The sequence below is a fragment of the Rhinolophus sinicus genome, chromosome 9 (assembly GCF_057876585.1).
Source record: "Rhinolophus sinicus isolate RSI-liver-muscle chromosome 9, RSI-T2T, whole genome shotgun sequence".
NCBI classification, from domain to species: Eukaryota; Metazoa; Chordata; class Mammalia; order Chiroptera; family Rhinolophidae; genus Rhinolophus; species Rhinolophus sinicus.
Window position 1 is genome coordinate 35,765,011 of NC_142509.1, and position 24,467 is coordinate 35,789,477.

General features: G+C 42.4%; 1 protein-coding gene and 2 pseudogenes across 1 annotated transcript; all 3 read right to left on the bottom strand.

Annotated features, from left to right (window-relative positions):
- Window positions 1-1,281: 1,281 nt before the first annotated feature.
- VPS33A (VPS33A core subunit of CORVET and HOPS complexes) lies at window positions 1,282-24,024 on the bottom strand. The gene is made up of 13 exons (XM_019734053.3): window positions 23,842-24,024; window positions 21,646-21,711; window positions 21,063-21,190; window positions 19,996-20,182; window positions 14,501-14,617; window positions 13,404-13,578; window positions 12,411-12,604; window positions 11,128-11,254; window positions 10,112-10,179; window positions 9,295-9,432; window positions 7,088-7,225; window positions 4,033-4,201; window positions 1,282-3,584 (listed from the first exon to the last, which is right to left on the bottom strand). Exons 1-13 carry the CDS (start codon window positions 23,941-23,943, stop codon window positions 3,403-3,405), a joined length of 1,791 nt encoding a protein of 596 aa, XP_019589612.1. The 5' UTR covers window positions 23,944-24,024; the 3' UTR covers window positions 1,282-3,402.
- Window positions 4,327-5,118, bottom strand: LOC148757341 (large ribosomal subunit protein uL6 pseudogene; annotated as a pseudogene).
- On the bottom strand, window positions 5,382-6,122 carry LOC109448573 (large ribosomal subunit protein eL21 pseudogene; annotated as a pseudogene).
- Window positions 24,025-24,467: the final 443 nt, after the last annotated feature.

A 24,467-nucleotide genomic window follows, 5' to 3' on the forward strand; every position in this document is an offset into this window, starting at 1 on the left:
GTCTCAAAAACACATGCCAGTGTGAGCATGCATGTGTGTAAGGGCCAGGAGCTTAGAGAACCACAGACTCCAGAGTGCATGATTCTAATTCACAGACTTGAGCAGTTTAGAGACTCATCACCAGTCACCTTCCCAGCATTCCCACTTCCAATTTCAAGTCCTCCAACTGAGAGGCAAAAAGAGCCAGTCGTGATTGCAGCAAGTAAAGGACAAATCCAGAGGTAACAGTGAAAGAAAATAAACTTTATGCTGCTTCTGAGTATTTTGCTTTTGGTAGTAGTTTGTAGTTAAAGACTGGTTTTTTTTGACCTTGATAAAAGCAGGCAGTGTGGACACCAACCCTTTTATCAACATCATCATCCAGAAGCAAATGGCTCTTTAATTTGATCAGGAGCTCTTATTATCAAATCATTGCCCCGACCGCAGCCTGGCTGAAAACCAGAGCAGACCATTATCAAGCTGCTCAGGAAGTCAGTTGAGTAGTAATTGTTCCCCCAGAGAATTGGTCATCTGAAGGGCTTGTGTCCTGCGTAGTCACAGAAAAGAAAGTGTGGCCGAGATTATACCCTCATCCCACACCAAAGTAACACGAAAAAACAGAGGCCTGATTGCGTTCCCCATTTACCTCTCCTATCCTTCAAATGGGTATCTCAGGGCAGTTATATGTTCTAGCCTTTGCAGCCTCCAGTCAGTCACCACCCAATTTTGGATATTTTACAGCAATAGAGTAACTGAAACTAAGAAATATTATATGGCTTGAAGTTCATATGCATTCATTTAAGAATAAAAGAATCTGAGAAATTTTACGTTACTGCCTTTTTCTTTGATCGTTGGATGACAAAAAGGCATCCTCTATTTTCGATAGTATGTCATCACTAAACCATATGAGAATATAATATATCAGGCTCTAGAGTATAATTCACAGTCTGTTCATAGTTCACAGTCCATGTAATGTCTGCATTTCTGTCTCGCTATCTCTATCACAGCCTCTCTTCCTGTCTGTAGATACCCAGTTCATTTTGGTATTTTTTTTTTTAAGTATTTCTTCTTGGATTCAACTTTGCTGAATATAAATACTTCCTCGTGGTGACAGGCCAGTCTTTAACGTACAACTGAGAGCAAGTGACAACCCAGCATGTCATGATCAATCATAATTCATTTCCAGTGAGGGCAGAGCTAGAATGCACTCACATGGAGACCTTCCCTTCCCAGTTCTTTCCAAGAATTAAACGTGCTGTTTTCAATCCGCCTCCTTTTAACCATTACTGTGTTGCTGCACAGTTAAACCACAGTTCGAATATTTATTTCTCTGTTGGCTAAAATTCCAAAGTGTGCAGACACAGAACAGTGCCTATGTAGACTTCTTTATCTACGTAGACTCCCTTTCCAAGGGGACTGCTGGTGTAGCAGGACTGTCTACCCAACTAGACAAAAGTCCAGACATGATGTAAACAATCTCCCCTCTCCAGGAATAAATGTACCATTCACATACCCTTTCTTAGTAAGGGCACACTCCTTTGAGACAAAGACTGCCTCAAGTATTAAATGAACTGACACAAAGGCGTATAATATATAATTATCCACCACTTTCTGTTTGCATACAAATGAAGCAATTGATGTTTTTATGTCTTCTGCGAAATGCATTTTTCACAGCTGACCTAGCTATGCTCTGAGCAAGCAAGTATAGAGTGAACGTAGACACATGAGACACAACTGAGTATCTGTTCATAGGACAAAAACCCCAGCCAAGGCGACTTGACTAGACTTGAATTGAATCCCATGAGCCAAAAACACTGAGGGACAAGGTGCATTTCATTCTCTAAGGCGGCTAAAGCTGACAACTGCTGGGGCTGGAAGGTATAAACTAATCTCCCTGGGATAACGAGGATCTGAAAAAGGATTTTCTACAACAGGAATGGTTTTTGTTAAGACCATTTCCAAACACTGAATGTCAAGGCCAAATTAAATCCATAAGCAAATCTTTTAAATATTACTTCTTCTATCCTCATTCTTAAATTGAAGACTTTTTTTTCTTAAATACAGAATTTCTCTTTCACTTCATAACATGCGGTGTGCCTACCAGAATTCCATTAATGAAAAGAGGTGAGGAAAAACATGTATGCTGACTTTGGTCCCCCAGCAAAGAGGGGGACCAGCTAATTTTGCTGAAGACTTGGGCAAGGGCTGTGAAGCCATCAATTTGGTCCCCTTCTTGGTCTTAACTCCTCTAGACGCTGGGATAGAGCAGGCGGAAGATTTGTAACTACCCCCCAGCCCTCCCCGCCCACAGCCTAGCAGTCTCCTGCAGGTAGAGTCATAGCTGTGGCCACTGGGTTCCAAGATCACTGACAAACTGCGCCAGAGGAGCCAAGGTCACCAGCCTAGGGGCTGAAACAGAGCCCAGTATTTTCAAGCAAAACAAACACACGTAGCTGAATACGGAGTGGCCACAGACTGCTAGAGAAGTACACGTGATGGTTACCAGGGAGACGGAGTTGCAGGATGCTGAAGAAGCAAAGTTGCCACTGCTCACAGTGGGACCAGCTGGATTGGGCCCACGACGGGCAGGGAAGGAAGCTGAAACCTCCGTGGAGGCATCCACCATTGAAATGTCTTGGAGGTAATAATAACACGTGCACTAAGAAAGTGTCTTTGAATGGTGAAATTCTCAGGAAGCTGCTCCCCAATTATTATCTTCCTCTGTCTAAAAAAGCCCTGGATAAGTAGGAGACCCACATAGATTTAGCTGATCGGACAGATCATAAACTTTGTTTTGGGGGCAAGAAGCAGAGACCTCTTGCTTTACAGAAGCAGAGACATCAAAAGCAGACGGAATCAAAACTTGCCTGAATGATCAGGTAAGACAGAGATGGGAGACACTGAGTATAATGAGCCGTACTCTGCAGGAAACCGAAATGTCAATTCCATGATCATATTAGCTGTAGCCCCGAGACCTGCCCACCGCCCTAGCTGGGCATGGTGCACCTTCAAGAAATTCAGCTCTACTGATTAGGGGCCGGACTTGCCACTTTTATTTTCATGTGTACCTGCTTGGTCCCTGCTTTCTTTCTTTAAGAACTGGCTCCATTTGTGCAGCTGTGCATTAATCCATCCCCACCATCCTTACAGTATTTCCAGAGATCGCTAATGAAAATCCTGAGCTTAGAACATTAAAAACTGGTGTTTCTTTACCCAGGTTGATTCTTTCCAATTGTTCTTTCTTCAAGAAATTCGGAACACAAAAGAGAAGCAGAAAAAACAGCATAATTTCAGAAGCTGACCCCAAAGTAAATTCTGTATTCCTATGTTATTATTCCTCTATGGGGTTGCACGTCCTTCCAGCAGCTTCTTCAAAGGGGCAGTTTATTCTGCAGTCCACTTGTTAAGTCCATGTTGAACGCCCTAAAAAGGTTTTTCCATCAGAGACTCTAGCCAGCTGGCCCCGTTCATCAGTTTAGTGGTGGCAATCACATATTCTGTACCTCCATCTTCCAACTGGGAGAGAAAGCGCAGGGCGGCAATTTCAGCAAAGGTTACACCGCCAAGGAAAAATATCAGGGTGACTCGGTTTTCTCCCGGTTGACCTAAAATGCAAACATTTCAGAATTAAGAATTACTTAGTACTGGAGCTTCTCTTTCCACCCCTAAAAAAAAACTGCATCATTCATAAGAAAAAATCAAATCAAATGTGTCTTGGTCAGACAGTTCATTTGAAACTCAGGAACACGATTTTTCTTTTAAAAAATTTTTGTCATTGTTGTTTCTTTCTTTCTACTCCCCCACCCCCAACACGATTTTGATCTCAAATGTTTTTTATAACTACTGAGATCCTCAGCTCAGAGGCTGAAAGCTGCTACCCCTGAGGGAATAAAGGGTTCTAACGCTTACAATATACATTAGCAACTAACAAAAGAGGTATACTGGACCCTGCCTCCTAATACTTTACAAATGTATCCTACAAAGCCACTGCATAATACATGACAATCACGCTAACAGCACACAGATATCTCTGGATCCTGGATGTAGACTCACGTTTCTTTTGCAGTCCCGTGGGCAACGGCTGCCGTTCTTCAAAGTGGGGCCCTGGGAGCATGCGAAGAACTTCCTCAATACTCCGCCAGCCAGGCCGGGAAAGGAGCTGGGCCAGCCTCACGCTGAGAGGGGCGTAGCCACTGTACACATAGGATATGTCCGTGGGATTCTGTTAAATAATTAAAGGGGGAACAAAGCCTATAGGAACAGAGACTCAGAGCCACCTAACGGTGGCCTTTTGGGCAATCCAAAATATTTGATTTGTCTTTGAAGGCAGAGACACAAACATTCCCCCCAGTACATTCTACCTGGGCTCTGTTCTGAGCAGCCAGGGGTTCACTTCCCCTCACCCCAAAATCAACTTTTATTTCATCTTTAAAATGTCCTAAATACCACCGGACATCTTGGCGTTTCTGTAGCTGGACAACTTAGATCTTATTCCTCAGCCTGCTGAACTGTTCCCTTTTCAGAAACATAGATACCATCCCAAATGTTCTGCTATCCTTGTTTTTAACTGTTATGGCTTGCTGAGTCAAAGCAGCTGAATCTGATACAAGTTCAATATCATTTCCTTCAAGAATTAACTCATCTTTCTGGGCTTGAGATACTGAACAAGCAACACCTGACCTCATCTGAACCCTGCGGATGTATTTTTCACCCAAAAAGTTTTGGATTTCCACAAGAGAACCGTTCTCCTGAGAAAGGACGTTGGTGGGGAAGTGAGCACACACAGAAGCCAGCACACGGTAACAGCCTTGACCACGCGCTGTGCAGGACTACGGGAGCCAGTTCCTGTTTCCCCACCATCTGTCAGCCCGGAGCTTCTTCTTCTTTCCAAGGAGACTTAGCTCTACGTTGATGTGACTGAAGCCCCTCCACGGGGTGCCTCTGGGGCCTTCCCAGGAACTGTGGCCCCTTTAGAGCCATGTCTGCAGTTGCTGGAATGGGCACCATCTGATGCTAAGAATGGGCTTCTTCCTGTGCCGCTGGCTTTCTGCGGTGATGGCTTCAGATTCCCAGGGCCCACTGACTACTGACACATCCTCACCTTGCAGTGGATACGGTGCACTTTTCTCACTAGCATCTTGAAAGGCCACTCAAAGCATCTCTGGGTACTGAAGGTGAAAAATTGTTACTTGGTTTGGCAAGACACTTCTTGTTGCATAACCTGGTGCTCTCTGGCTGAGTAAGATGAGCACAACCTTTGAACCCGGCAATTGTCCCGTTAGGCGTTTATGCTACAGAGGGGCTGGCACACCAGAGGAGAGCATCGTATGTACCAGCTAGACCGAAAACAGCCTGAACTTCTAGCAACAGAGATGTGTTAAATCATAAAATAAGGCAGATCTGTAAAACCATTCTGCAGCAATTTTAAGGAAGGGGTTTTTAGAACACAAAAGTTGTCTTTAAATATTTCTTTGGGGGAGGGGACGCCGCATTCCTCAATTAAGAGAAATATTTTTTACAGCGGTCTTTTGTTTTTTACACTTACGCCCTGAATTCATAGGGGAAGGGCTCCAGCAGCGCAGGCTCCTTCCCATTGGTTCTCACAACGTGTGCTTCTCTGGGTCGGGCAGGCTGGCGTTTCAGTTGAAACCAGGCACCTTTTTCTTTGGCTTCCTTCTTTTTCTGATCACTTCCCTTCACCCGTTTCAGGAAGCTGTCTCGGCTCTTGGAGTGCTTCATATGCTTAATACGAACATCAATTCTCTTGGCAAGAATCCTGCCCTTGTTTGTTTACAACAATGCCAGCCGCATGCTGAGTAACACTGTAGACTCATTTTGCCATGGTAACATTTGTGGGGCTCTCCTTTTTGAACGGTGCCTATCCCCTTGATGTCTACAATATCACCTTCCTTGTAGATTCGCATGTATGTGGCCAAAGGAACAACTCCATGTTTTCTAAAAGGCCTGGAGAACATATAGCGGTGCCTCTCCTCTTTCCCTTTGTGTTGGTCATTTTGATGAATTACTGGAAGATGACGGTCCCGGCCGAAAAGGAGCAGGAAGGGTCTTTAAGAGAAGGTGTTAAGCGGTGGGTGGGGTGGGGACAGCAGGTTAGAACAGTGACGAGAGCTGAACTAATGTGTCATTTACATTGTACAACAGAGAAATTAAGAGTATCTATATTCCAATTGGGGAAAAATAATCCAATTTTGCCATTGATAGAGGAGACTGTTTAATTATTAGCTTTTGTTGCAAGAAGCAGCTTCATAAAGTCCCTTATGAAAAACTGAAAAAGACATTTAGAAAGACTGGAATAATAAACAATAACTGTAAAGTGAGGTGCACCCTACTTTGGAGACCAATGGTATAGAACATGCACCATTTATGTAAAAATGTTTGTATATACATAGATTCTTTCTGGAAGGATAGGTAAAAAAAATGGGTTACAGCGATCAACTCTGAGGGACACGGGTTAGCTATGGAAGGAACCTAACTTTCACTGTTTGCCTTACTTTTGCACAGGCTGGCTCTTCTACCCCGTGTGCTGGGTGTCTTCCAGGTCCTCTGTGCCCTTCTGCAGCCACTCTGAGCCCGGGAGGCGGACTTGTCGGCCCCAGACCAGCTGCTCCCAAGCCCTGTTTAGATTTGGCCAATGGGAGGCACCAGACGGAAATGGGGGTGGGCAGCAGCGTGAGGTCAGGGTTTTTTTGCCCTGGTTTCCTCTCTGTGACACTGCTGGACGCTGGCTGTGTCCCTCATCCCTTGTCTTGTCAGACGGCCTCTCCGAACAGCTCTTTCCTCCAGGTCTGGAAGGGGTTTCTGGCACAGCTCCCCCTCCTTGCCCTTAGGCCTCGTCTGCTAAGGGCTCCCCAGCGCACGGCCTCTCACTGGTCCAGCCACCCCCATCTTTATGAAACTCTCCTCAAATTACACAGGGTGAAAGCATCGTTTCCTGCTGGGATTCTGATACAACACACACGTGCATTTTTCAAAAATGTTAGAGGATCGGTTTTAGAAAGCGAGGTGGATGTGTAGATATTGTCATATGTTGTCATAGCAAACTGTTACCCAGTAACTAAACTGAGTTGAAGTGAGGAGTGTGTCTTACTTGTTCATTTACATCATCCATCCAGAGGCGTAACGTTTTCCGGATCGTTGGATAATTATTTCTGCCCCCCGTCTGTGGTTTCAGCAGGCCGGCCTTCTCCAGGTTGTGCAAGGTCAATATGTGCTCATAGCCATATGTCTGCAAGAGAAGTCGTGTGGCCTGGATGTCAGATCAGGAGAAGGGTTTCTGCGACTTTCAAAAAACGAGCACTTCCAATAAATCAATTCACTGAGTGCTCCAGGGCACGTTACCAAAGTGCAGGTAATGACCGTCCGTGGGCACAGAGGCAGGACAGAGGAAGAAACCTGCCCTAAACCTGCTTAGCCATCACAATTAACCTGGCTCCTTGTTTCCGAGAGGGATTTAAAATGTTGACTTTACAGTCAGAATTTATGGACCCATCTTAAGCGAGCATCAAATCGATTGCAGTTGACCCTTGAACCACACGAGTTTGAACTGTGCGGGTTCGCTTATACGTGGATTTTTTTTTCCCACTAAATACATACAGTACTGTAAATGTATTTTCTCCTCCTTCTAATTTTCTTAATAACATTTTCTTTTCTCTAGCTTGCTTTATTGTAAGAATACAGTATATAGCTCATAAAACATACAAAACATGCGTTAATTACTGTTTATCTTATTGGTAAGGCTTCTGGTCAACAGCAGGTTTTAGTAGTTACATTTTGGGGGAGTCAAAAATTGTATGTAGATTTTCAACACCCACATTGTTTAAGGGTAAATTGTATAGTATATATTTATATGGGATATAATTAGCTATTTAAAACAATGAGGCAGATCTATACATCCTGAGAAGAAAGATCTTTTGCATATATTTTAAGGACAAAAAAATACAATAGGATACTATGTATAGTAGGATTTTATTTCTGTTAAATAAAAAAATTATTAGTAGTAAATAATAATAATAATAACCAGCACTTATGTAACACTTTCTATGTGTGGGGCACTGTTGTGTTCTAAGCACTTCACATACATTAACTGAGTCGTCCTTACTACAACCCCACGAGGTAGAGCTATGCCGACATTCTCCATTTTACAGAGACATGTACATAATGTGCCCGAAGCCACACAGCTAACAGTAACAGAGCTGGGACTTGGATCGGCCAGTCTCGCCCCACACTGTGTGTGTGTAAACATTCTTCGAGTATAAATGCAAGAAGGGAACCGGGAAGCACAGAAACCAAACTGCTGACATTGGTGCTATCTGGGGTGGAGCGAAGCGCAGGGACTTTCACATTTTGCTCCATATACTTCTGCATTTTATGATGAGGATGCATGTGTTATTTGTGTAATTTTAACAAAGACAAACCTCCCCCCCCCAAAAAAAAATTTAAGTGAACACTTAGTTTTAACAATAATGTACTTAACTGTGACTGGTAATAGCAAATACTGTCTGAGATATCTGCAAACAGAAGGAGGCATTTTAAAAAGAATGGTGGGCTGGGTGACCAGTTAGCTCAGTTGGTTAGAGCGTGGTGCTGGTAACACCAAGGTTGCTGGTTCAATCCCCACATGGGCGACTGTGAGCTGCACCGTCCTTAAAAGAAAAAAAAAGATACTTGCCTATTTAAAAAAAATAATAATAATAATGGTGGGCTTTTCCTTACTATAAAGCGATACAGGCTTAACTTAAATAAGGAATCATTATCAGAAATTTGTGAAAATTTCCCTTCCTCCATCAAATACTGTCTGGTTAAGAACATGGGCACTAGATCCCCATTGCCTGGGTTTTAAGTGCTTGTTCTACCACCTACTAGCTGGGTGGTCTGGGGAGGTTACTGCTCTGTGCCTCAGTTTTGTCATCCATAAAATGGGAATGACTCACAGGGCTATGGTGAGGATTAGACAAACGAATACACATAAAGCTCTTGCAATAGAAGCTGGCGCCTAGTAAATGCTCAATAAACATTAACTATTGTTGCTATTGTGTAACCACAGTATACCATGATCAACTCCAAGGACAATCCCTCTAGGAATTAAAAAATTTAAAAGACAGTAGAAACGATACACTAAAATAGCAGAGTTGGGAAGTAGTTTTTTAAAAGATGTTTTTCTTCTTTGGCAAATCAGTAATTTAAAAATATACCGATCTGGGGAACATTTGAGATCTTGCTTCCTCGGGTACATCATTAATTTGGCTCAAAGAAACTCTTATGCAAATTCAAAAAAAAAGAAAAGAAAATACTGACCTGGAGAATTTCTCTTTTGTAATAATCCAAAACTTTTTGCTTGAGTCCACTATTGCACACGGATTGGAGGCAAATGAGTCTTAGCACCTTGATCAGCGGATGCTTCTGGGCAATACAATCCTCAATGTAACTGTTGACCTGGAAACAAAGGACAGACGCATAACAGCATCTGCTTTGGGACCTGAGGACTAGATAGAGTCAGAGCCAAATAAAGGAGCTGTGTAGGAAACAGCTTGTTCCTTTTTCACATTCCCTAAGCCCCCTCCAGCCCCTGCCACGCACACCCCCGGCCATCTCACAAACACAACAGCTACTGGGAACGAGAGGGGGGCGAGGACCCTCGGCAATCCAGATGCCCATCTGGGCTCAATCTGTCTCTGGGGACAACCTCCCGAGAAGCATGTGACACCTAGTCTAGCTCAGTGAAGCAGCAACGTGTTAGTCACAGGAAGTTTTTTAGAAGACGGAAATTTTCATACAGTAAATAATTTTAAGTGTATTAATAGAGGTGGACATGTAAAGGAATTATACGACCAGTTCTCCCCAAAAGCAAATATCCTGATTTATCTCTTAACAGCCCTTAAAGCTCTTTGATTTCAGGGGCCAGGTCTCACCTCTCTGTGCATTGTAGAAAGTGCCCCCCACAGAGTAATGTAAAATATCTGTTACTTGATATAATTTATATTTTCACATTTTGCATTTGCTCTTAAAAATATTTAACCAAGACACTGGAGTCGAAGCCATTGCTTTCCTAGCCATAATCTTATGTGTGATAAATTATCAGTCATTTGTTAGAAGAGTTTTATTGTTCACGTACCTTATCAGTGTCTATTCCGGACATAAACTCCTGCTCCACTGTTAATTTATCAAAGAAGTCTTCAGAAGCTAAAATGTAATTAGGACAGTTGCAACTAAGAAATTAAATAAACGATCATTTATTTGAGCAGTGTGCTTTTATACACAGAGCACGATTAAGAAACGAGACATGCCCAAAAGCAAACAAGCAAAGGCTGGAATAGTCACCTGACAAGAATCTTTCAAAAGCATGGAAACCCTACAACCCTGGACTCCTAAGTTACATCTAGATATAGTTGACCCCTGTATCCCTTCACTATCCTTAGGACTCAAAGACAGATCTCAAGAATTTTGCCTCAGTATCAGTGAAAGTTCATTTCCCCAGAGCAGTTCCCTTTCATTGTCAGATTCAATTCAGTTTCAATCAATTTCTATTACTGTGAAAACAAAGAACTCACTTTCCAGCACTGTGCTGTATTCAGGATTCACAGTATACTTCATGATACAGGCACCAAACACTCCTCGTCAGCCTTTACAGCCTGTGTTTTAATGAATAAACTCGCCTTCGGCTTAATATACTCCTTCAGAGCTCTTTTAAAATGAACATTCAGTGTGTTTTGAAACACTCAGCTCTCTATGCCAATTTGGCAGAAAGTTTTCAAGGGAAAAACAAAAAACAAACATCACATTGCTCTAATTAAATAATCCTTAACAGAAACAAACAAACAAACACTAGACTAAACAATTAACCGTCTCATGTTATGGTGGCAAACTTTGGAAGAACTTTTCTCTTTTATCGATATTCCAAATCTTTTATCATGTGATTACATTATTGTAATAGTAAAAGAAATGTGTTACCCACACATGGAACACTTTTAACCATGAACACACATACACTTAATTAACACTGAGAATCATATACAATATTACCACTAAGCTGACTTTCCCAAGGAAGTATCGTGGTGCCCAGGACCATGGTGGCAGCCATGGTGTACCCAAGTCGTGCAGGTGTACGTCACCGCCCCGCAGGATACTCACTAGTGACATCTTTGATTAACTCTGCAATCGAGGTGTGATTGGCAAGTGAGCCCCTGGCTGCCTGCATGTGGGGCAGCTGGGAAACGAACTGCTTGATCTCCCCCACCGTCTTGGCGTTGTGTCTTTCCTGGAAAGGGCGGAACAGCAGAACCATCAAGCAGGGAAGAGACTTACGTCTAAGAGCTCTGTTCTTTGGACTGTTCAGAGGATGTCTGATTTACGTGAATGTGGATGACAGAATGGCACACGAATAAATCAGGCCAAAGCCAGCTCCAACACATTCGGACTGTAGGGAGCAAGTGCCCATTTCTCCTGCCAGGCACTGGCTCATATTATGGTATTTCATGGGCATCTGAGTACTTGTGGGGGGCGGTATTATGTAAACCACAAACATTCCTGAGTGGAACACGAAAACGAAAAAATTATGCTAAGAGAAATATAAACAGCAAAAAGTTTCCTCTAAAATTGAAAAAAAATCCATTCTGACTGCTGAACCTCAATCTTGAACATTGTCCGTGAACAAAGGGAACCTCGCTGAGTGATGAGGAAATATTTTCCCCCAAGATTTAATCATTTAAATTGAAAGTAACGTCAGAAATATGAAAATCAACTAACGAATATAATTCGTAAGAAAGATGAAATGTGGAAATACACACTCAATGAAAACTGAGTTTTCAAAAATTCTTCCGATTTATGTTTCTAAGGTCTAGGTAGGTATTCAGAGTCCATTATCTTACTGATCTCCCATGTTTTATAAACGAGCTTAACCGAGGATAAAGCAGGAACTGGGCAAGAGGAGGCAGGAGTGCGATGATGAGGCTGCCAAGTTAAAAGCCCCAGGCGCTGGGCATGTCACTCTCATTATCACCCACCACGTCTGCAGGGCTCCCCTGCCACTGGCATGCTGGCCAAACTTGGAGCTTTCACCCCAAAGCGCAAGTTCTATTAGAGAGGATTTTTTATTTATAGTACAGCTGGCTATACTATAGAGGTAGGAAATAATAAAAAAGAAGAAGGTAAAACAAATGTTTATGACAAAAGCTTGTAAGTTGCAAATACTGCTCCCCTCGCCCCCACCTCGCCCCCCCATTCTCTTATGTGTTTAAAAAGAAACCCCTGGGTCCTCTAACAGCGACTTTGCCGTTTCCGAGGACGAGAAAGATGTGAAGCCTGCCCAGTGGCTGTCACCTGTGTGCAGCTCTCACTCTCCTCGTGTGTGTGTGGGGGGGGGGGGCAGTCTAGCCTGTGACCAGAATAGCAGGATGGCAACCAAACTGCCTCACCTCAAATGCCGCCGAGATGACCTTGGCTTTCTTGCTGAGCACGGAGCCCACGGCGTTGAAGTTCTTATCTCGGATCTCCGCGTACAGCTCCTCCGCAGAGTTCAGCTGAAGCTTCTTGGCTTCCGTGGGAAGATCCTTCCCGCCATCACCCTGTTTCTTGGGTGCAAATTTCTCCGGAGGTAATTTCACATAACCTGGACCACAGTGCAAGGGAACGTGCACCCATGTGTGTTTCCTGGAAGAACCCAGCAGATTCCCGGGCACAGAACAGTCTTCCCATCCAGGACAGCATGTAAGCTGGCTTTACCAAAAAAGGTGTACAGCACTGGGGGGTTGGTCTTTCCATGATCAAACTATACTTGATCACAAATAAATCAGAACTATTATTAAAACTTTCTCAGATGCTAAAGGATGACAGAAACAAAGAAACATCACGTCGGCCAAAAGCAAACCAAACACATCTGTGACCTCTGACCTAATAATCGGTCAAGCCTAAACTCCTGTAGGCTCTCCGTCTTCCTGTAGTGTCCCCAACTTCCTTTCCCCCAAGATATGTCCCTAGCTGTGCTCTCTGCTTTGGCAAGCTGGTCGCCTCATCATTCCCAGCTTTTCTTGTGCTGCCTGCCCCTCGCCAGCAACCCCCTCTTTCCAAATCCAGTCCCAAGGCCACCTGTCCCACAAGCTCTCGTGCACGACTGCCAGCCACGAGGCTCTGTATTCTCCTAAGTATAGTGCCACTTGGGTGTACCCTTGGCCTCCGTTTATGGGGCACAAGCACAGCCCTGCACACTACACACCCAGCCAGCCCTTGTGTGACTGACAACATTTTGCTCGGACGCTGTTAAATCCTAGTTTCTGAAAGTCAAAAGTCAGTATCTTTATTTTTTCGAGTATTCTGATTTATATGCAAAGAAAGTACCGTCTTAAAAAAACGACATTTTGGATATTTTTATCAGGTTACCCACTGGTAAAAACTGATGGCACTTTACTTACTGTTCTGAATGCCATAAATTTCATCAATGAGTCCTTCGTACGTAAGCTGAGTGGCAAGAGGTGTTAACAAATCCACGTTTCGATCCAGCAACAGGAGATTATCAAAAATAGGAAATATTGAATTTTGGCTTCCTGTAAACTCTCTCTTCATCCTGATCATCATATTGGCCACTTGCTGGAAACAAAACATTGGATCAGGTGGGGCCCTTCTGGGAATGAGCAGATTTTAAAATTTGGCTAAAAACAGAAAGACAATCAAAAAGTGAAAAACAAAAAAAAACAAAGGAGAAAAACTGGAAGAGTGAACTTGATAAGAAATAAGCAGCCACATAAAAGCATCTGCTATTGGACCCCCATTCCCATTCCAACACTTACACTTAAGCCAATGGCAGCTGCCATTTCTCAAGGAGGGTATCAAATCAGACACGGTCTATTTTGTTATTGGCTGTGGTTTTGTTCTATAAAGTCACCATGAACGTGAATTAGCCAATAGGGAACCACCGCTCCTAGGGGACACGGGGGCGAGGTTTCTAACCTTCGTCAGCTGACCAATATGTCACCTTGTTTAATGTGTGTTTCTGTTTAAAGACACTTTGTTTATTATTGTTGATTCACTAACATGGACCTCCGCCAACAATGCTATCGCTCACACCTGAACGAAGCTTTTCTAACACACGCGTTTTCTCCTTAAGGCCCGTCACAGCCTCCCTGCGCTCAGCGATATTAAGTAGCACTTCAGCTCTATGCCATTTTAACAGCGAAATCACCAACAAAAAGCACAAAAAATGCAAAGAACGTGGCATGAAGTAGTGCATGGCACCGTATAGTGGTGGAAATGGCTGCTGGTTACAGTGTCGGAGCTGAAACAAGAGGGCGGGACTTCGCTTTGTTTGGCTTCAACTGCCAGCATGCACATGGGCCAACTCAAAGTTTTTGCTGCTTTGGGTATGTCCACAAAACACTGAGTAATGATTTGGGGGTTACGAATCAATTTTAGCAAGAGGGCGAATTCCCAAATAAAAAGGACTCGACAGAGCCTGTTTGTAAGTAGCGTCCCACCCCGTTTTGGGTACCACCAGACACCTGCCATTTCTCACCCGGGCACACTCTCCTTTCCCAAAGATCTGGGGGATCGTCCCGTACAGAGCCTGCAGGGTCATCAGCCCCTTGGCTGCGTGGTAGAGGCTCGTCTGGTCACTCTCCAGGTAGCACTCCTGCGGGGAGGAAGGGTCGGTTACTGTCAGGTCACGGTCACCTGGATGCCTGGCCCTGTGTGACACCGGGATTCGGCAGTGGGTAAGAGTGTTATTTCCCATTTTGCTAGGGGCTGCGGGGGGCTCAAGTCCATTTTACAAAGCTTCTTTGGCACGCTGGGACACAAGGTGGGCCCTGCTGTCAGGGTGCAGCTGTGGAAGCAACAAAGCCTTCTGAAGAAAAGTGTTTCCCAGGCATGCCAGCTCGTAGTTTATCAGTTCTTGAATAAACTACTGGTTAATAAAGACTTACATGGGGCTTGCATGGGTTCTCTCACTCACTGCGGAGAGTGCAAACTTTGGTAGGACATTTTGGGAGGGCCACATGCCAATACCCACAAATGCACATAGTCTTTGATCCCCAAGGTCCCAGGTGACCACACAACAGAATACTTTGCGGTTTTTACAAACATGAGGCAGATTTTCCAATATACCAACAACAAATGAAAGCTATAACATCTTGAGAAAGGAAATGGGGTAGTTGAATAATCTTTAATAGAGTGTGAGCTCATTTTTAGTATATTTTACTTTATAAAATATACAAAGTATGTTTTGTAAAGTATACAAAAATGTACTTTTTTTGTATCAGTAAAAGGCTAAAAAAAATACACACAAAACCAGCTGAGAAGTGAGAGGGAAGCCATGAGTTTTGACACTGGCAGGTAAGTGCACTGGTTCTAGACTCAGGGTGCCTTGATCTGACCCCTTCAGCTGTGACACTTCCCAGCTGGTCCCCAGGCCAGTTAGATAACCTCTCTGTGCCTCAGTTTATCTGTAGAAGGGCGTATATGCCACATAATAACGTAAGGATTAAATGAGAGAAATGAAAATAAAACATCTAATCCTAGCACCTGAAACATACGTTAAATGCTTAATAAATGTTAACTTTTATTAGAACTTGTTTGGATTTTTTTACAACTATCATCCACTCATAAGTCAAAATGACACATTGTATCCCCCACCCCCCCACCCCACCCTTGTATCTCTAGCTCAACAGCCAAGAGGGAGGGGACACCGACGGACAAGGGATTAAGGAAGAGAGGGTGGATGGCTCTTCGAAGTCTGGTGTATTTTAACATTTCACGCAATATGAAAATCATGAATGTCTAAAGACATACTTTCTGTCAAAATTACTTTGAAACTCCTGATTGGAACAGAGCTAAGATGAAAATTCAACAAAAAAAGTATCAGAGAACATCTTTCAAAAGGGCATTCATTTTTTTTTTTAACTTAAAAAGTTCTATTACTACCAAGACGTTCCTTTTATAATTCTATCTTTTAAAAAAGATGTAAAAAAGATATTGAATTGTTTGCTCTAATATACTGACGGTGGGGTGATTATTTGTATTAATATCCCAATTCTGTTCAGCGCTTATGAAATTCCACACGGTATTTCCAGCCATGAGGACATTTTGAAAGGGCCAAAGGCTCATATCCATGAACATTTAAGTCCATATACTTTTTGACCTCAAAGTCCCACATGCCTACACAATACAATATCTTGCAAAGTATTTTGTTAACTTGTTTTTATAAAGGAGATAGATTTTTTATATACTGATTTTTACATACACAAATGAAGCTCTCAGTGTATTTAGCACTGTTACTGAGCATTAAACTGCGTGGAACGCTAATTCCCACATTTTGTACAGTACAATGATGGAGATCAGAATCTTACCCTAAAAGTACAGAAAGAACTAGGGTGCCTCCTGATGCCAAGAAATGCTCAATCACGCTCACAGTTTAAAATCACATAAATAAATAAATGAATAAATAAATAAATAAATCAACCTCAACTCTGGAAATCGGAGTTGAATTTAATACTAGGTAGAACGCTTAGTGTTACCATCCAGGCAAGATCCTTGATTTCTAAACAGAACCTTAAGTGAACATACAAAACCCACAGCTTGAGGTTCTCAGCAGAAAATCATTCTATCCTTGTTTTGCAAATCGCTCATTCAATAAACAGGAAATCTCTCCTCTGGACAGGTTCTGTCACGCCAGCACAAGTTTCCTCAGCTGTTACCAATTCACATTAATTACACAGATGTGAATTAATTATTTGTGGGTATACCATTATAGATAAGTGACAAAGCAAATATAGCAAAATCTGGATTCCAGGAATCTAGGTCATGGGTATACGGGTGTTCTCTACACAATTCTTTCAACTTTTCTGTATGTTTTGAACCATTTTATATAAAATGTTGGTGGTTGGCGGGGTGGGGAGGAGATCTTTTCCTCACTGGATGAGAGTTAGTGTAAGCCAACCCGTGGGGGATATGGTGAAAAAAAAAAAAAAAGAGCCAAGAAACCTTGGTGATACAGTTAATTAGTGGTGCCACCACGTTCTGCCCTAACCTAACTCTTTAAAAGAAAAGGTTTCAAATAATTTTTTGTATGAAACAAGTGATTCTCAAAAGCTCTAGTCTCTAGACCAGTAGCATCAGCATCACAAGCCCATAAATCAAAGGAAACAGATAAATGTGGTTACATTAAGAAAACATACAGGGCAAAAACTACACTAAACCAAGTCAGAAGACAAATATAACCTGTGTTCTGGGTTATTCATTGTAGCACTGCCTCTAACAGCATAAGATGAGAAACAATCAAATGTCCTTCAAAAGGAAACTGATTTAATAAATTACGGCACGCCCAAAATACGGAACACTATGCAGCTTCAATCGAGAATAAGGAAGTCTTTTCATATGTGGTAGAAAATGACTCTAAGATATATTACTAAGAGAATAAAGCAAGATACCAAAGTAATATAGTAAATGCTACCACTTGCAGAAAAGTGGGAAGGTATTATACGTACCCTGAGTTCCAGCTGCATAACACGTCTTCAAAAAAACTAAAAAGAATTAGTGATTGCTTCTGGGAGGGAACTGGCAGAACAACTGGGTGGAGAGTGGCTTACTTTTCACTCTGTGCCTTTTCTTATTAAAGCAATTTCCCACGTGTACAGACTGTTTACAAAACATTTTCAAATTATTATTATTTTAATTTTTCTTGGGGAACAGTGTGTTTTTCCAGGACTCATCAGCTCCAAGTCAAGTCATTGCTTTCAATCTAGTTGTGGAGGTCACAGCTCACTGGCCCATGTGGGAATCGAACCGGCAACCTTGGTGTTATGAGCACTGCACTCTAACCAATGAGCCCACTGGCCACCCCTCAAATTATTTTTTTAAAGATAAAGTAATATTCTTATGAAAGTGTTCTTTGAAACAAAAATGGTAAATTAAAAAATACATAAAATTACATTTGCAAAAAACCTATCAGAACTAGAGAACAAAGCTATGCACATTCACTAATAAATATGCTTAAAATAGTGGGCAAAAACAGTGCCAAAATAACTGGCTACCCATATGGGGAAAATAAATTAGCTCCTTACCCTACACTGCACACTCCACACAAATGCACAATTCAAGTTGGATTAAAGACCTGAGCACGAAAAACAAAATTTCAAAAATTTTAAAGGAAAATATAAGATTTTCTATGTCTTCATGGTGGAAAAGGATTTATTAAGACTCAAAGAGCACAAACTGAAAGGAAAAAAAGTGATATATTCAACCACTGTAAGTTGGAGGACCCACAGCTCCCAATTTCAAAGTTTACTAAGAAGCTGCAGAAATCAAGACAGTGTGGTACTGGAATGAGGTAGACATATTGATCAACAGAACAGCATTGAGACACAGAAATAAACACATTTATGGAAACTGATTTTCGACAAGAGAACCAAGACAATTCAATATGGGAAGTAAAGACTTTCAGGAAATGGTGCTGGAACACATGGAAGTCCTCGTGCGAAAGAATGACGTTGGATCCCTACCTCCATCAGGTAAAAAGAAACTCAAAGTGGGGTCAAACTTAAATGCAGGACTAAAACCATAAAACACTTTGAGGAAAATACAGGAATAAATTCATGACCTCGGATTAGGCAATGATTTCTTAGATGTGACACCAAAAGCATAAGCAACAGGAGGAAAAAATAAACTGAACTTCATTAACATGGAAAACATTAGCACGTTGACGGATAACACTTTCATCAAGTGAAAAGAACCCATTGAATGGGAGAAAATATTTGCAAATCATACATCCGATAAGGGACTTGCATCCAGAATAGATGAAGAATTCTTAAAACTTTTATAATTAAAAGATAAAAACCTGATTTTAAAAATGCACCATGGATCTGATGAGACGTTTCTTCCAAAGAAGACATAGAAATGGCCAATAAGCACATGAAAAGATGATCAATATTATTAGTCATTACAGAAACGCAACTGAAAACCACAATGAGCTAATATTTCACACCCACTAGGATGGCAAATTTAAAAAGACGGTAACAAGTGTTGGTGAGGATGTAAGACTGGAACCTCATGTATTGCTGGTGGGAGTATAAAATGGTGCAGTCACTGGAAAATAGTTTGGCGGTTCCTCAAAAGGTTAAACATAGAGTATTTAACCATATGACCCAGCAATTCCACTCCCAGGTTTATCTAAGAGAAATGAAAACATATGTACACACAAGACCTTGTATGAATGTTCACAGCATCATGACAGCCACAAAAGTGGAAAGTCATCAGCTGTCCATCACAGATGAATGACAAACAAAATGTTGGATAGCATTACAATGGAATACTATTCGGCCATAAAAAGGAATGAAGTGCAACATGGATGAACCTTGAAAACATGATAAGAGGCCAGACACAAAAGACCACATCTTATATGATTTCATTGATAAGAAATTTCTAGAATAGGCAGATCCAGAGAGACTGCAATAGACTAGTGATTGCCAGTGGCTGGGGAAGGAGAGATAGGGTGTGACTGTTAGTGGGCAGAAGGTTTCTGGGATGAAAAAAATGTTCCCAAATTAGACAGTGGAGATAGTTGCACAATTCTGTGAATATACTAAAAACGGCTGAGTTGCATACTTATAAGGGTGAGTTTTTGGTATGTGAATTATGTCTCAATAAAGCTATTATTAAAAATTTTAACCACTTTATAATGGGACATATCTACACGATAAAAGATATTATAAAAGTTAAAAGACAAGCCACACACTGGGAGAAGATACTTGCAGCTTTCATAACCCACAATGATTAGTATCCAGAATATACAAAGAATTCCTCAAAAAGAAAGAAAAAAAAGTGGGCAAAGAAAATGAACCAGCAATTTAACCATTTGCTGAAGAGACAAATCTTAAGCGTCAATAAACATATGAACAGGCTCCACTTCACAGTAACCAAGGAAATGCAAATTAAAACACTACCATTGACAGTGTCAGGCTCATAAACTTGGCAAAAGTTCAAGTCTGACATTAAAAAAGAAAATGCCGCGCTTACTTTGAATGCACCCTCCGATTCCATGGACAAGAGGTCCCCATCAAATGGAATGAGATCCAGGCTGTACTCCTCCCTATGAATGAAGGAGCCCAAAACACCTAGATCCTTCAACCGCTGTTCGCACAATAAGCTACGTCGTGGCACAAACAAAAGGTGGAAATCTCTTGCTGGGCCACGTCTGTCTTCACTGCAAAAGAAGTAACATTTGTCACCTCATGAGCTTCTTAGAGTCACAGACTATTCTGCTTATTTTATTCCTAGAGCCTGGCTCTACGCCTGGTACACAGCAGGCACTAAATAAATGCTAGCTAAACATACAAATATCGTTACAGTTCCTCTCTTGGCTCTTTCTTTTTCCTCCCTGGCAGGAAAGACTTATTGATTCATAGCCACTATTTGTGATGCATTTTCTAGCTTTTTCTTAAACTATTTATGAAGCATTAAAGCTCTCAGGCTTATTGAAACAGGCTATCTGTGTCCTCCTGAAAACAAATGGTTTTTTAAACCAAACCAATGTAGTAATACAGAGTCTTATATTAAAATGAAAGGTTTGCTTAAACTCCCACCTCTACTCTCCTTGACAGTGGATTTCCCAAAATAGCCCATTTGCTTTTAAGCTTTTAGGGGCCACATCAATCAATTTTACCACAGAGTGCAGACTAGGCTGGGAGAACTTCCTCTTTAGATTGGATGCTACGTTAAATTTTAATCAGCTCTAACTTATTTTACTTATGAGATTCAAGCACACTGTACTCAGTATATTGAAAAAAAAAACCATTAGGTTTTTCTTTTGTTTTTAATCAGGGTCTTTTCTACTCACATAGATCTAAACATTTAGCTCTTCTGAAAGAACGGGGTTTCATGATGACCCCCACCCCCACCCCAAACTGAACAACTTCACAAGTTTCCCATTTTCCCCTCTGACAGTCCTTGACACATGTCCAAGTTGCCCAGAAGACCACCTTTCAATGCACTGGCAAGAGAATGGGGTTGCGATGAGGAGCTCAGTACGTTAAAACCACCTGAAGGATCAACTGCTTTTGGACCAAACAAGCTCTGAGAGATACCTGAGCACATTTTCAGCAATGATATCCATCAATTCTAGCCTGGGTCGGACAAAAAAAATAATATTCTTGACATCAGCTGCCGGCAAACGACTTCCTTTAAGTGTGAACATTTTTTCCACTTCATGTTCCTAGGAAAACATACACACAAAAGGTAAACCAAAAAACCCATCTTAACCTATCATATCCAGACTCAGACTTCATAAACATCCCAGTCAAATGCACATTAACACTTAATTACCAAAATTTAGATTCTCCAAAGCCAGATGTAGAAAAGACGAAGTTTCAGGATGAAGTCACTGTTACTGCATCTGAATCCAAATGATTCTTACACGATGAACCATCAGAGACACCAAGTAATGGTCACATAACACAATGCTAATAATTTCCCTAGAGTTAGAATCAATATAGTATCATAGGCCAAAGGACCTCTATAATATAAAATGTTAGTCACGAATTAGAGTCAGTGTTTATAAAGACCAAACAGCGCTGCAAGCCAATTACTCAGGAGGGAATGTAAAATCCTATTTTATTGCTAAACTACTGAATTATGAATCCCTGAATGAAACCCAAATAGCTCATTTACCTTCAGTAGTGAATATTGCGCAATCAGGCCAAATGGTCCTGTGAGGTACTCATCCCAAACTATTGCCTGGAAGAGTGGAGAAGCATTCTCTTATTATGGTTCATATCAGGAGTTTCAACAATATCAACAGAAAATAGCAGTCATACATAGTAGGAATTATCTGCTTCAAAGTCTGAATTAACAAAAAATTTGATAGGCTCTGACCACACCCGAACCCTACAGGTCTAAAGAAAACACCAAGTGATGCTACTGCTAGTAAGACTGAATCACTGTCCTCTGCAGGAAAAGGAGCTGTAGTTTGTTGCTTACCTGTGTCACGGTTTTACTAGATTGAACATATACAGAGGGTGCCAAAAAATGTATACACATTTTAAGAAAGGAGAAAACTGTATTAAAATTGTAATACTCAATAGATACCGATAACAAAAGACGAATACAAGTCCCGTTTGACTTCTGCAATTACAAGAGGTGCTCAAAGTGGTTACCATCAGCGTCCAGACACTTCAGATGACAGTGAACATTGTTGGGTAGACTCCTGTGGTGAGCTGTAAACTGCTCCAACACCACAGCAGAAGCAACAGGACTTGCTGCTGTGCGCGGCCTCCCGGATCTCCCCTTGTGCACGTCACACACAGCACCATGCGTCTCAAACTTATCACGAATGCGTGCAGTTGTTAGGTGTGTTGGAGGTTCTGTTGCACGCTCACGCCTCCATTGTGGTTCCACAACACGAATTTCAAATACCACTTCAAAATGGTCTTGTGCTTCTCAAACGACAACCGTGCTTCCGCCATTTTCTTTGCCTTGCCTGTTGCATGGTGATGCTAGCATTCATTCGGTTAATGCCATCTTTTGAGCGAATGTTGTACTACAAATTAATTCAAATCAACTTCAAAAAATATAGATAACATCTCTTAAAATGTGTATACATTTTTTGGCACCCCGAGCCTAAATCACCAATGGCAATATCTAGCATTTTACATATAAATATCATGTAATCCAACGACATAAAATTGAAACCTCTGATATAGGTATTACAAATGTTATTTTGACAGAAGATGAAATTTTAAAAGGCTCAGAAAGTTTAAGTAACATGTCCCAGGCCATACTGGGACCCTGGACCTTACATATCGTAGAAGGGGGTCAGGACTCCAACCAGGACTCAATGGCCCCACAGGTCATTGCTCTGGGCCCCTGTCAGCATTTCTACTGCTAAACTCCAGGGTCATTTCTTTTTCTTTCTTTTTTTTAACTGCTATTTTTATTGAGCTACCTGTAGATTAACATTCAACTGTCAGAAATGTTACAGAGATCGCGTGTACACTTTACCCAGTTTCCCCCAATGGTAATATGTGCAAAACTATAGTATTAACACAATATTACAACCAGAATATGGACATTGATCCAATCTATGCTCTTATTCAGATTTCGTCATATCTTGAGCTTGAACTGGGCACCTAGGACTTAGCCTGCGTTATTTTGCTCTCAAGGGCTGCTAGCACCCACTCTGCCTCTTTGGGGTTCTGTTTTTTTCTAAGATTGATTCCTGAGTTCCCCAGACTCTCCTTTTCTCTTGAGAGTTGTACAGCCAGCCTGATAAAGCCTAAGAGGAGAGAGGAGGTAATACCACTTAAAAGAAATCTTAGAAAGTCCCCAATCTACACTTTCTGATTCCATCATGAGCAGGGTGCTAGGCAACGTCTAACAGGAGAAACAATCCCGTTTTAGGAAGGTCATGTTAAAACCTCAAATAACTCCAATTTCTCAGTCCGTATGAGCAGCAGGTTGTAAGGAGATGATGCTTCGCATGCTTTCGAGGACATGATTTATAACGACACGTTGTAATGAATGAACACTGGACCATCATCTGCGTCCTGGGGCCGGGCCCGCCCCACCTGTCCCGGTGTCTCAGGGGGACCTCTGGACCCGAAGGGCACCTGACACACGCTGGTTCACGAAGGGCTGGGATATCTCGGTGACTGATTCAGCTGCCACAAAACCATGCGATGCCACGCGGACTCTAGGCTGTACGCGACCGGTCCCACCGGCGGACCCCAATCCCCGCCTCCTCGTTCCCGCCTCCTCGCCTCCTCGGAAGCCCCGGGGACCACATACACCTGGAGCTCAGGCGGTCGGACAGGATCAGGCCAGGCCGCACCGGGCTTGAGGGCGCTGTCGCCGCCTCGCGTCCCTCACCTTGCTTCCCGCGCACTTGTCCAGGAACTCGCGCAGCTCCCGACGCACCGCCTCGCGCAGCACGTTCAAGTTCACTCGCCCGTAGGACAGGTGCGCCGCCATCTTGCCCCACCGCCCCACTTTCCCTCCCAAGCCAAACACGGCGGCTCTCGCTCTAATCGAGGGTCAGAGGCGCAGTCACATGACAGCGCGTTCACGTGACCACGGCTGCAGCCGGCTCGCCGAACCCGGAAGCCGAGTAGGTCGGCGGCTGCAGCGCTTCGTGGCCCAAGCGCCGCCTCTTTCTTCCACCCGGTGGGTTTTGACGCTCAGTCCAGGAGTCGTTGGGCGCTGAGAACTGAGTTTAAAAGCAGAGTGATTCCTGCTCGTCCCGTTTCAATTAAAAAAAAAAACACAAAAAACAGAAAAACCGACTTTCGTCTTAGCAAGCGTATTCGCTGTAAAATGGTAATTTGAAGCTAAACTCTAATGGGAATCTTTTAAATTATAGCAATCAAACGGTCCTTCTCTTTGTTCTTTGGTTTGTGGGCTCAATTTTACAAAACTGGCCAGGGGCTGAGGGAACCTTGGGTGACTTGTCTGTTTAGCTCTTCCTAGCAGACTTTCACTGCGACATGGTGTTTTAC

What these genes read in the sequence shown, in the direction of transcription:
- VPS33A (XM_019734053.3), bottom strand. Translation starts at nt 23,943, where the DNA reads ATGGCGGCGCACCTGTCCTACGGGCGAGTGAACTTGAACGTGCTGCGC. An exon ending in ACAAGTGCGCGGGAAGCAAG is followed by an intron (nt 21,712 to 23,841) that starts GTGAGGGACGCG and finishes CCACTCTTCCAG; the next exon opens with GCAATAGTTTGGGATGAGTA. An exon ending in ACAAAAGAGAAATTCTCCAG is followed by an intron (nt 7,226 to 9,294) that starts GTCAGTATTTTC and finishes CTTCTCTTGCAG; the next exon opens with ACATATGGCTATGAGCACAT.